This window comes from Poecilia mexicana, unplaced genomic scaffold, assembly GCF_051168715.1.
Source record: "Poecilia mexicana isolate PSO_F unplaced genomic scaffold, ASM5116871v1 scaffold_4, whole genome shotgun sequence".
NCBI classification, from domain to species: domain Eukaryota; kingdom Metazoa; phylum Chordata; class Actinopteri; order Cyprinodontiformes; family Poeciliidae; genus Poecilia; species Poecilia mexicana.
The window spans coordinates 4,491,250-4,504,264 of record NW_028263373.1 but is presented as its reverse complement, the minus strand read 5'-3'; the positions used below and the strand labels follow the sequence as shown (position 1 = coordinate 4,504,264).

General features: G+C 37.7%; 1 protein-coding gene across 1 annotated transcript; it reads left to right on the top strand.

The window, feature by feature from the left end:
- Window positions 1-128: 128 nt before the first annotated feature.
- Window positions 129-11,409, top strand: atg4c (autophagy related 4C, cysteine peptidase). Its single transcript, XM_014989739.2, has 12 exons — window positions 129-225; window positions 324-380; window positions 476-602; window positions 1,291-1,374; window positions 1,477-1,695; window positions 3,647-3,986; window positions 4,707-4,777; window positions 5,729-5,931; window positions 6,634-6,712; window positions 7,503-7,579; window positions 8,987-9,106; window positions 9,443-11,409. Exons 3-12 carry the CDS (start codon window positions 527-529, stop codon window positions 9,602-9,604), a joined length of 1,431 nt encoding a protein of 476 aa, XP_014845225.1. The 5' UTR covers window positions 129-225; window positions 324-380; window positions 476-526; the 3' UTR covers window positions 9,605-11,409.
- The last annotated feature ends 1,606 nt before the right edge of the window (window positions 11,410-13,015 follow it).

Below are 13,015 nucleotides of genomic sequence, written 5' to 3'. Positions count from 1 at the left end.
ACATTATATTTACCATTTACTATATGCTTCTAACAGAATATGGCGATTATTTTGTTAAAAAAAATAAATGTCGAAATATTTAATTGAAATTAAAATACTAAACTGCAGGAAAAAAAAGCGTCTTAATCTCCGCCTGATTGGGCTGCCTTGGTATATAAATCAAGCTAACTCCCATTCCCGCTCCACGAAAAACCGCGAGATTTACTGTTCGTACTTCCTCAAAGCGTAAGTATTGCTACTCTCAGGAGATCCCAAAGTTGTTAAGCGGGTTAAGAAGGAAATGTTGCATGTTTTATGACACCATACCACGTTTGAACTTGAAGACAGAAATGCAGCGCGTCTGTCACAAGAAAACATCATTACATTGATGAATCGTTGAGGTATGTGTTTTCTGCAAGCTGTCAGTTTATGTAGTACTTCGAAGTGAAGTGATATCGCAGCTAAATTGTGTGTATGTTTGTTGCCTTGCACAAAGGTCAGGTTGGTGTTGCTGTGAGGGAATGGGTGCTTTCCCTCGCTGGTCCAGATGGAGAATAAAGGGAGCGACGAGGTGGAAAAATTGAAGACAAAGTTCATGTCAATGTGGCACAATATGAAGTACAGTAAGTGATTTTCTGCAGGCTCGCAGACCGATGTAGTACAATGCTGGCATGCATCTATGTAGTAGTGCAATGCTGCAAATTATGTCTTTATATTTTAACAGCGCCAATTGAGACTTCTCATTAAGATCCCAAAACTTTTTTCAAAAACTGAGTAGTTGAAACATGCACTTATAAGTGTAAATTCATCACCTAGGTATGAATTTACACGGTTCTTGTACCAAGGCAGTCCAACCAGGCGGAGTTTAAAACGCATTTTATTTTTTTACAGTAACTGGTAGTATCTCATCACTTGCTGAAACAAGTTATTCGTTATGACAAAATCAAAAGCTGGGTTTTCGTTGCAGCTTTACTGTGACTGGAAGAAACTTAACAAAAAAAGCACCTAAATATAATTCTTGGAGCATGCTGCGGTTGAGTCACTCCTGAGAATTTCTTATACTGGGAATAACTGCAACTTTAGTTGAACAGTATTTCTTTTCCTGTTAGCATGAATTCAACTCAAAATGGAGTTCTTACAAACTTTTAAGTTGGATGAAATAACTTTAGCAGGTAGGTAGCATGAAACTCTAGTCACACAGAGTGGCAGTTATAAAGCGGGTTTCTCACTTAGCTGAGTAAATGCAATCTTTGAGTCACTTTCAAAGTAAATTGGCCAAGTCCTGATACATGTTCTGTTTATGTATTCTAGGTTGGGCACTTAAATCCAAGACTGCATTCAGTAGAAGCTCCCCAGTGTTTCTTCTGGGAAAGTGCTATCATTTTAAGGCAGAAGGTAAGTTGCACAATATCATAAATTACATTAACTTGCACTGATTTTGAAAATTTGACTTTAACTTATTGCAGTCATCTAAAACATTTTTTTCTTTTTTCTAAGATGATGACTATCCCTCTGAAGACTTTCAGGGATTCTCCATCATGGGGAATGTAGAGGCTTTCCGAAAGGATTTTGCATCTCGTTTGTGGCTGACGTACCGGGAAGATTTCCCTCCGCTGCCAGGCAGCACCCTGACCTCAGACTGTGGCTGGGGCTGCATGCTGAGGGCCGGGCAGATGATGATTGCTCAGGCTCTTGTTCTGCACTACTTGGGCAGAGGTGAGTCGAGAAATTAAACAGTTAAGCTTGGATCGCTCAACATTTTAACTAGATGAGCATTTTGTTTTTTTAAAGTCCTAAGTTGACAAAAGTCTGACACGTTTGCATGTTTCTAATGTTGAAAGCAGGAACCAAGCTTGTTTTTCCATCAGTCTAAATTTGAAACTGAAAGCTACATTTAGTCTGAAGCACATTTCACCCCGTAAACATAATTTTTAGCTCAACCTTATTTCTATAGGGTTTGGTGCTGCACTGGTGTCTTTCCTTTGTGGAATAAGGGGAATGGCATTATAGCCCTTAAAACAGCTGTAATCAATGTAATGTGTTCCAAAGCATGTTTTTTTAATAAGACATTAAAACTTTTATTTATTTATATAACTCGTATTGATTTTTTTTTTTTCTCAACTCTTCTGTCCAGTTGTTTCAGTTCAGTCTTTGAGTTTGGAGGGTTTTTAATCATAGTTTGTCGGAGAAATCAAAATGTGTAAGACTCCAAAGGGTTAAATGCATTAAGGCCGTTTCATTTGACTACCATACATTTTCCTTTAGAAGTATAACAAACACCATCTGTTGCAGAACTGTGTATATCAGGGGTCTCAAACTCCAGTCCTCAAGGGCCACTGTCCTGCAACTTTTAGATGTGCCTCTGCTGCACCACACCTGAATAGAATAATTGGGTCATTAGCAGGACTCTGGAGAACTTGTCTACACAAGGAGGTAATTAAGCAATTTCATTCCAGTGTTTTGTACCTGTGGCACATCTAAAGTGCAGGACACCGACCCTTGAGGACTGGAGTTTGACACCTGTGGTGTAGATGAAGCTTGGATGCATATTACGTAATGCATGTCTTCATAGCTTGGATTAGATGGAACTGATCAGTGGAATATTTTAACAACTTCCTGAAATGGGAAGTAACAATGGGATTGGGCTGCAAAAGTATAACTAGGGAATTTCTTATATTCTTTACAGTCTCACTGACTAATGGAGTAATTTAAAAATCTTTTTTTTTTTTTTTAAATTTGCTCTAAAATCTGTCGCTAATAAAACATTTCCCCATAAAGATATGAAGGTCCACTTCAGGGTATTTATGGAGCAATTTTAAATTTGATTGACTTTGAATCAAGGTCATTTTGTTACTGCTTCTGACTTGACTCTGGGTTATTATTACCTGGTCTACTCCCATTCGCTCTGTGTTCGTCTCCCACCCTGTTTGTAAGGCTATCGTAGTGTTAAAGTGAAATACTGGGACACTCAAACATATAATTAGACCAAATTATGACTAATCTGTTTCTGAAATGAGTAGAATTCAGGCTTCTTGAGCCAAGATGGCTTATTTTTAAGGCCTGCATGAGTTTATATTTTTAATGCTCTAAAACTGAGGTTAGAAATGTAAGAGCAGGCTTATTACATGGTTGATTAGGGCTTGGCCAAAAATGAACATTAATTTCTTTGAGCACAACAGCTTATAATAGAAAATGAGAACTCTTAAAAAATTAAATGGTTCTGCCCAATAATGTCAAGTTCAGGTGTAATTTAAATGCCATCTTACACACAGCTGAATAAGGAAATGTTAGAGAATTGCTTGCATGAGGAAAATGCAATGCATTTATTAAAAGCTATAGCTGAGGGTAATGTAGAATGTTGTCACAATTGGTTCATAAACATTTTAACCAGTTGGCTCCAGATTACTTTGACTATACAGAAATGGAACTATTAATAAATGATACACCTACAGTTTATACTGCATTTATAAGGTTGAATTGATTAGCTGCAAAGGTTTAAGGAATAAATGACTTATTTGCATTGTAAATGATATTTGAGAAAAATGTGGGGAACTTGAGGAATTTTGTAATCAACATAAATGCATAGAATTGGTTTTCTAATTATAATAATTTCAATCCACTGACCAACCTTTCGGTGGATTCTGACCCAACCTTCATTTTTCTGCAGACTGGTGTTGGCCAGAGGCGCTCACCCTCCCGCCTTTAGATGTAGAATCACGGACCGCCACAGCAGCTAAGCGATTTGTCACCTCTATGCAGGCTTCTCTGCAGAGCACCTCCAGGATTTCTGAAAGCAGAGCATCTCTTGCACCTCAAGCCCAGGTGTTGGGATTCGCAGAGGAAGCGGATACACATTTAAACGAGGAGTACCACAGAAATCTGGTGTCCTGGTTTGCGGATGTCTCCTCGGCTCCACTGGGCCTGCACAGACTGGTCCATTTAGGATCTGCAATGGGAAAACAGGCGGGGGACTGGTATGGTCCAGCTTTGGTAGCACACATCTTAAAGTAAGTTTGACCTTCAAGTATGCGCTATGCAAGACGATGACCATTTTAAGTCATTGTCTGCACTCAAGTTACTATTAAAATCTTCAAGTCTCAACTTTTATGGTGCTTAGCATAATGCTATGGTCCAGGTTAAGTTGATGCAACCTAACCTTAAAAACTCACTTTGAATGACTAGAACATGTACAAATTATGAACATTTAAATCAGAAAACCACAAGACAAACATGTTGGAGGAGATAAAAATCCATTAGAGGTTGGCATTATATTTGTCATCAGGATTTTTTAAGTTTCAGTTTTTGATTGTAAATAAACTTGTAGTAGGATCAGAAATGTTTAGTTTTTTTCCTATATTTGTTCCACAAGACAAACGATAAATATCAGTAAATTCAAATATGATTAAAATGTTGCTGTGCACAGCTTATCACTTTTTTTTTAAAACAAAGTGGCATCCTGAATAAGTATTACAAATGAGAATTTTATTTTTATATTTTTTGGGAACGGTGTTTGTGGCTCTATGAATGTTGTGCCATGGCTCTTTTGGTATCATACGTGTCGGTGTAGTGTTGACAAAACATTCTTCAGCACAACTCAAAGTAATGTTCCCTTTTCAACATGAAAGTAGTAATGTCCCATATTTTTTGTTCAATGTAAACTTGGCTTTCTCCCTCAGTTTCTCTCCTATTCTTACTTGCCTCTGTCTTTTCCTGCCTTTTTGTTTTAGGGAAGCTGTCAAGGAAGCGACGGAGCCTGGCTTGGCGGGTATAACTGTCTACGTCTCCCAGGACTGCACAGGTATAAAAGATGATGCTGCCGTTGATGGTACAGGAAACTGGGCACGGCGCCCGAGTCGACTGCTTTTATTCCTCTGTTCTGCTGTTGAGATTCCAGCTGCTAAAAGTGGGGGACAGGGTGTGTCTGTTCTGTGTCTATTCCCCACAACAATCACATCCATTTCAAATCATAACATGCTGCCATGACCTCCTCTTAACCTCAATATCTCAGCTGATTCATGTTTGTCTTAATAGCAGAAGATGGCTGCGAGTTGGTAGCTTTTTTGTTAGTGCAGTAGTGCTAGTTGCAGTGAGAAACATTAAAGCTTTTGATTCTTTTGGAAATCAGTCAACCTTGGTAAAATTTTACTTTAGTAACTGAAACTTCTGTAGGGGAGAGGAGTTTTCTTTGTTAATGCACATTTTTCTAATTCTAAAGGGTCTAAACATTTATTTCCACTCTACAGACTTAACATGCTTTCTGGATGGAATAATGACTGTTAAGAAAAATATTTGAGAGAAAATGTGTAAAACAGAATTTAAGGTTCCTACTCGCTCCAGAAGAGTGGATGCATTTTTGCAGGTCTGCACTTAGGATGATCAAGCCAACATCTGATCCTGAATGCTCAGAACGACTCCATCTGAAGTGTTCTGACCCACTTTCTGATCAAGTCAGGCAATGATTTGACCTTATGGTGGTCCTCAGACTGAAAATGAGCAAAGCACTTTTGTAAATGTTATAAATGAGTTTATTGAAGAAAAATCAAGATCAGTAAAAAGTTTAAGTGGCTTTTGTGTCAAACAACAAAATGGTATGAAATTCTCCAATAGTGCCCAATATGTAGTTCAGTTTTGTCATATGGACAAATTATCAGAATGTAAAGTAGCCTAATGTCTTAAAATATTTTAAAATGGACTCGTTTCCTAAAAACAGACATCACTCAATTGAACTTTTGCATCGTTTCTTTTCTAGTGTACAGTTTGGATGTCATGGACTGTCACAAGGCACCGAAGGCAGGAGAAGCCTCAGGTGGGACAGCAGAGGGTCCTCCTGTTGTAGAACACACTGAACTGTCGGCGACCGCCATGCTGCCAGAGACCCAAGCCGTCATCATCCTCATCCCTGTGAGGCTGGGAGGAGAAAGGACAAACCCAGAGTATTTTGGCTTTGCAAAAGTGAGTGTTTTTTTTTTTTTTTTTTTTTTTTAAGATCTCATAGAAGTCGTAGGGTTAATGTTGAGTCCAAGTGATTATCATAAGATAAGTAGTCATTGTTGTAAATTACAAATTTAGAATGTTTTTTACATTTGCTGAGATCAGTTTTTGTGGATGATTTCAGGTCTTTGTAAAGCTCTGACTGGCTGATATTGAATTACACCAATTCTGATTAAAATGACAACTTAAATCAACATTAGTCAAAATACTTGTTTAATTCTAATTTATATTAGAAAAAGGGAAATTGTGAAATCTGTCAAATTCAATATTTGTGCTTCCTGTGACTTTGTTTCAAAACACCACACTGAGATCGAAAATTCTTAACTTTAAATCTGCTTCCTTCTGTAACAACTTCAATACTGAAGAGTGTTAATGTGGTGCATCCACTCAGCAGAAAAAGATCACATTTAGAGTTTTTAACCTGTCACCAGGCAATAGTCATTTTCTACTGTTCAGCTTAAAGATGATCCAGAGATTGTTCTGCTTTTATTTAATCAAAGTAATAAACATTAAACATCGATCAGTGGTCAGACCCAGTCAAACTGAAAATTGGCCTATTTAGGTCACAAGCTCATTTCTTGGTTCATCTCCACAGTTAATTGCAGTGCATTATGAAATAATTTGAGCTATAATTAAGACATATGTGCTTCTTTGCTCATTTAGAAGATACTGAGTCTGGAGTACTGCATAGGCATCATCGGAGGGAAGCCCAAGCATGCCTGCTACTTTGTGGGATTTCAAGGTTAGTGGCAGAATAATGGAAAACTGAGAGATGCATTCGCATAGAGGCTGGTGTGAATAACAAATTATCTTTTGCATAATATACCCTTTGTATGTGTAGAGACAAAGTAAGTTAATGTATTCATGTTTGTATGAGGAAAACGAAGAGGAGTGGAGATGAAACCGAGTGAAGCGGGGCTTACTTTATTCTCTCTGACCCATCAAAACCTCGTCCATTTATCACAAGTAAACCTCCCAAGTTGTAAACCATAATTGATTTCCATAGGCGGCATGCATTAAATTTCATCCGGGCGCCCAAAGTGAGCCACTCTTCATCACCTTCAGCAGCCAGGAGAAACCTTCAGTTGTACATCTTGGCAGTCAATATTTACGCATTTACATTTTACCCATTTGAAATACAGTGTTGGATGATGTCTAAATGACAAGCAATACATTCTCCCTGCCAGTGCACAGCTCAGCACTGCATTCATCATATGCAAAACGGTCGAATATAATTGCGTGTTTGTAAAAGTAATTCCCCCACACAAAAATTAAATGACAGCCTCTTTTCTTGCTGGTGTAAAAAATGTGCTTGTACAAACTCATCCGATTATGCAGAATTTAATCCACCCTGCTGGATATTAAAAAGCAACAGCCTTCTTGAAAGCACATTTGACGCACACAACCCCAACATGTAGGTCCGGTGGGTGACTTTGAGCTGCTCTGCATAGATATTGAGGAGAAGCACTTTTTTTTTTCTCTGCAATAATCTAATGTTTTTGAATAACTTGTCTTTTGTTTTGTCCTTGCAGATGACAGCTTGATTTACATGGACCCTCATTACTGTCAGTCTTTTGTGAATGTCAGCACCAGCGACTTCCCTCTTCAGGTAATGTACAATTACACAGACGAGCTGACTGAGGGCTCCAGTAGATGTGGATTTTATAGTTTCTGTTAGTACTTATAGGTGTGAGTCTTAAAGCAGCACTCCGCCCAATCAGAGTATGTATTGGCTGATTTACTTGCTGCTCAGGTAAGTGAAGCTGCCACCCAGGAAATACTGAGAATGCAGATTTAACTGGAATCTGGATTCATTAGACATTGAGTGGTGCATTTCAAGTGTTTAGTTCTGTGGCAACTGACTGGTCTAAAGCAAATGAAACCCAAATTAACTTAAAGGTAGAAAATTGCATAACACTGGTAAAGGTTTTTTTTTTTTTTTTTCTGTTTGGGGCTCCTTTTACATGGGCTGCTTCATCATTGCATGAACAGCCTGTGGCTCTGCTGAAATGTTGAGGAAGCCCAGGTTGGTTTAAAAGAACTGCAGCCATTTTGCAGTTTTCTGAATGTTTGTTCCAGATTAGAGGGTAGAATGTGAATCTTGCTCCCGTCTGGTTCTGTTTCTGGAGATGGAGAGTTGACCAGAAACGGATCCGAGTGGTCTGGAAGGTTGATACAGTAGCAATTGATTGAGAATGGATTTGGTGCTTAGACATTCAGCGAGTTATTTACTAACAGAAGTGGTGTAGCAATTTTAACCCATGTTCTGGATACATTTCTGTGATATTAAAGGGGAAGTAGTATGTCATCTTTTTTAGGACTGCATCATATTCTAATACTCCCACATTAAGAATATACCTGCAGTGTTTGAGATATCATTTAATCTCCCATGGCAACTATTTAGCTGTCCAAAAAGCTTGGTGGGACGTAGCTCCACCTTTAAGCTGCAGCTCCTGAACTTCCGCCTCACAGAGCAGCCCTTCCCTGCGACTCCCCTACTCAGCTCCATCAGACTATCTAGCGCACCTGGTGAAATTGCACATCTGCTGAGCTAATTATTCCAGCTACTTCTCAGTGCAATGCTGGGAAAAATGGATTAATAGATGAAAGATTAATTTCCAGGAGGCTGAGTTTCAGAAAGAGCAGGAGTTTTTAAACAAAGACCAATTTCAAGATGTTAAATCAGGAAGTACAATTAACAGTTGTTTTATAACACTATATGGCTGGAAAACACAATATTGCCTCATTTAAAGTACCAACTTTTTTAATATGCAATTTTCTAAGCATACAGGAAAAAAGTGAGAAATATGAGTTGAATTTCTGCAAGTTAAAAAAAAATTACTTATTGATTCATGCTGCACCTTATAACATTGCAATAGACTAGTTGAAAATGCATACATGTTGGTGCAGATAAATATTTTTCATTAAGTGATTGTATTTGTTCTAGACAGGTGTGACTATTTACTCCATTTTGATAAATGTCTAGATTTTGAATTTTCCCTCTTAATTTTGCTAGTCATACCATTGCCCCTCACCGAAGAAGATGCCTTTTAGCAAGATGGATCCAAGCTGCACTTTTGGTTTCTATTCTAAAAGCGCTCAAGATTATGAAAGAATCAGGGAAGAACTGTCCAAGGTAAAGAAACCTTCTCCAACTCAGAACACCTTGAAATAACTTGTAGTGCTAATTTTCAGATATTGGGTTTGATGGGGTTTTTGTTTAAAACAATTTCTAGATTAATTTCATTGTGCTAGTCCTACATTGGTTGAGCAGTAGGTGGCAGCATTTAGCCGCAAATCTAATTGACTTGTTGTCCAGCTGTACAGCCATTTCACCCAAAAGCCTTGTTCCTGCCTATATCTGTCAGTTGTGCTTAAGCTACTTATTTTACATTAAAATTAATTCAATTTGCATCAAAACACTCTTTGGTGTAGAAATGCAAAATAAAAGTTACTGCTGTTTTTGTTCCAGTTGCTGGAGCCGACAGCGAAATATCCAGCGTTTACTTTTGTGCAAGGTCGCAGCACAGATTATGAGCTGCCGGTGGATCTGAGTGCAGAGAAGCGGGAATGGCACTTTCCTAGGGATGCACGCAGAACCTTCACTACGTCCGGAGACTTTGTGCTTCTCTGACAGCCCAATTTGACGGTACAAGAAATGTTCACTCATAACGATTCTAACTGTTGAAATCCACTGCATTGTCAGTTTTTGTCTGGCAGTGCAAACGGTGGATTATTTTTGGGAAGTTATGCAACATTATGTGGTGGTCTACTGAATCTAAATTCATAACATTTTTTACATGTAGAATTGAGAAATCTGTATTTTGCATTACTATTTGTATTTTTGTAGTCGGTATGTTTATATCAAAATGGTTCAGACATCTGAAGTTGGGTTTCATTCATAAAATTAACTTGATGCAACAAAACAAATCCAACTTTGGAAGGTCGTAAACATTTACATTAGAAGCACAGCTTGCACTTTGATACAACAGCATCTAAACTAACTGAAGTCTGTAGTGTGATTAGTTTGTAGGGAATAAATTGACAACCATAATGTTTTGAACAAAGCTATAAATCAACTTTAAAATGTATATTTTTTCCAAATGAAACCCCAGGTTTAGGATTTGGTTGCATTTGTTTTGAAGATATTTGTATAACTGACTCGGTCCTGATCTTTCAGTACAAACAGTGTCATGCAGACATGTTTGGAATAAGATCTCCAGCTAGAGCAGCACTCTTTATAATCGGTGCTAGTAAATACTAAGTCATGTTGTGCAACTTAAAACGGTAGCACAACCTAAATTTGACTAGTTCAGTTTGTCATGATTGATCAAACAAATGCACAAAATTGTATCCAATAACTCTACATAATTGGTTGAAGCATTTTCAAGTAAACAAATCATAAAATGTAGTTTTAGCAGCTGTAAAAAAAAAGTTAAATTGTAAACCCATAGTACTGGGCAGCCACTTTTAATGAAATGCAAAAAATTTGATGTCAGTAATAAGTAGCCTGAACTAAACAAAACATCTGCTTTTAAACTTGGAACTAGAACATTATTAGCTGGGTTTGATGTTGTACCCAGAACCAGGTTTCAACTTCATAGGTAAATAGACCAAAGCATAAATGGCCAAAAAATATTTATTCCTGGCTCGGTTTAATTCAGCCCAGTTATTTACCAGATTGTTTAGATTGTTTTGTTTTTTTTTTTTTGAGAAAATTAAAGGCAGATTAATTTGTTGGGTTATTTTTAAAGGTATTCATTGTTTAGTTGGAGTTCTGCAAAAGGTTTTTAAGACTGCACACTGAGTGATTTGTAACACTGGTACCAAACCACTGACCTAGAGTATTTACAATGCGTTCCAGGTGAATGAACACTTTAAATATTTCACTTCGTCAGCAGCTTAAGTGAAGGTGCTATTTAAAGGTAGCGTAGCTATTTTGATTTCTGTACTTTCTATTCTTAATCTATGAAACACATGAAGGAAAAAATGCACACATTGAAGAAAGTTCTTAACAAGTCAGCACAGAGTTACTTAAGTTATAGTTGAGCTTTTTTTTTTTTTTTTTTGAGCAATAATGTATCAAAGTCTTGACACCATACCACCAATGTGCTTTGATCTCTTAACTGGAAGATTGCTGGTGTGAATAATCTATTTGTGAACAGATTTTCATCAGCATGAATTAAACACTTGAATCAAAGTCAGAAAAGTGCAATATAAAATAAGATGCATTTACTGTATGAATAAACATTACTTTTTATCTAAGGTACATTTGACATGCCCTGCTGTAAATGTCTTTCAAATATTCAGATACATTTCCAACACTACACTAGCAAATGTCATTGTCACTTAAACACTATAAAATTGTATTTTTGAAAATGTTTTTTGTAAATTAAAATGTTGAACAAAGGAGCTAAATAAAGTATTTTACTTGAATAAGTTTATTTCTTTCTGTACTTGAAAAATCCATAACCACCCTAAAATAAAAGTTAAAGGAAAATGAAATGTTTGATTCATTTTCAGGACAGCATGCAAACTTCACCGACGTGTTGAAATAAATTCAGTGCCTTTTCTCACCCAGTCAAATGTAGAAGATTAAAACTAATCGTACGTGCTAACCATCTCTACAGCCCATTAACCAGGAACCGGGAAAAAATGTGACCCAGTGACACTGGCAGCAATTGTGTTCCTCTGTGGAGGAAAAGAAAATATCCTTGTGTGCAAAGCTCTGTTGCCATAGATAATCTGTTGCCTTGTTGCTGTTTTCCCTGTACAATGCAAATTCTTGTATTATGATGAGCTGTGCTTTTTAAAGGAGGGAAATGTCCCTTCTGTGGGGAAGTCGGGGCAAGGGTGAGGATAGATGGAGAGACGGATTAAGAGTGGCTCATTTGTTCTCACCCTGGACACAAAGGCATCGTTTAGATCTTCTGCCTGATGTCTGTTTTTTGGCCTAGCAACAGACTTTGCAGATAGAGCAGGGACATTAAATATCCAAACACAAAGCATCTATAGAGACATTCCTCTATTTGGGAGATTAAAAGTGTGGATAGGAGGAGACATGAGGGATATTTGTCCGAAACATGAAACACTCATTTGTTCTCCAGGCCTGGAGATCTGAGAGTTGACTTTGTTTGCATTGTATTTACAGGGATCTATGAATATTTGTCACAGGAGCAAGAGAATTGCAATAAATGAGTAGTGGGTTTTATAAAACAAGCTAGATGCAAACATGGATTCTTTTTAGAAATCAGTATATTGGGAGGTTGAATGAGTCCAGTTCTGAATCCATACAGGAAGTATAAGCACAAGGTGTGCTAAGGAAAGAAACATTGTGGTATCTGGCAGTTGAGCCTCAAATTAAAGATGAGATCTGGGACCAACAAATACTAGCTCAATTTTATTTTGAGTTCTTAACCTCAAATTTACAGATTAGAAAATTATTGAAAAGTAAATGTGGCTGTCTTGTTGCCAGGCATATAAAGTCAAATTTGTAGTAGTGAGTGTGTGATGTAAGGGTGCAAAACTTACCAGTCACCAATTACAATTTGCCTTACTTCCATGTTTTAAAGAGCAAAGTGAGGTTCTCAGATTCTCCTCAATGTAAGATCAGACACTGATGGATTGCTTGAACATCCAGGTGAATTGGTTGCTACTAAAGTAAAATCCTACACCCACAGTGTGCATGTGTGTCTATTGAGGAAAAAAGTGATGTGTTTTTTTTTTTTCCATTTCTCAGGAGCGTGTAAATTTATATAGATGAATGTGTAGTTTACACATGTACAGCTTGTGTGTTAGACATTCTAAATCTTAGGTGTCACACTCCCTCCCTGACTTCACACCAGGTGCAGGGGCGCTAGATTTATACCCAGTAGCCCTTGCCCACCCTTGTGGAATGCCATGCATCTTCAAACAGGTACTTCACTTTGAAATCTCATCTCGGCGTGATCTCTAGGCGGCTAAATATACCCAGCTCCCAGATCCCGCAGCCGTCGGAGCGTAAATACCGCCTGCGCTGCATCGGACTGCGTTCGGAGTCTTAAGT

Coding starts and splice junctions, on each gene's coding strand:
- atg4c (XM_014989739.2), top strand. CDS start 527: ATGGAGAATAAAGGGAGCGACGAGGTGGAAAAATTGAAGACAAAGTTC. Junction 603..1,290: donor GTGGCACAATATGAAGTACA/GTAAGTGATTTT, acceptor TATGTATTCTAG/GTTGGGCACTTAAATCCAAG. Junction 1,375..1,476: donor CTATCATTTTAAGGCAGAAG/GTAAGTTGCACA, acceptor CTTTTTTCTAAG/ATGATGACTATCCCTCTGAA.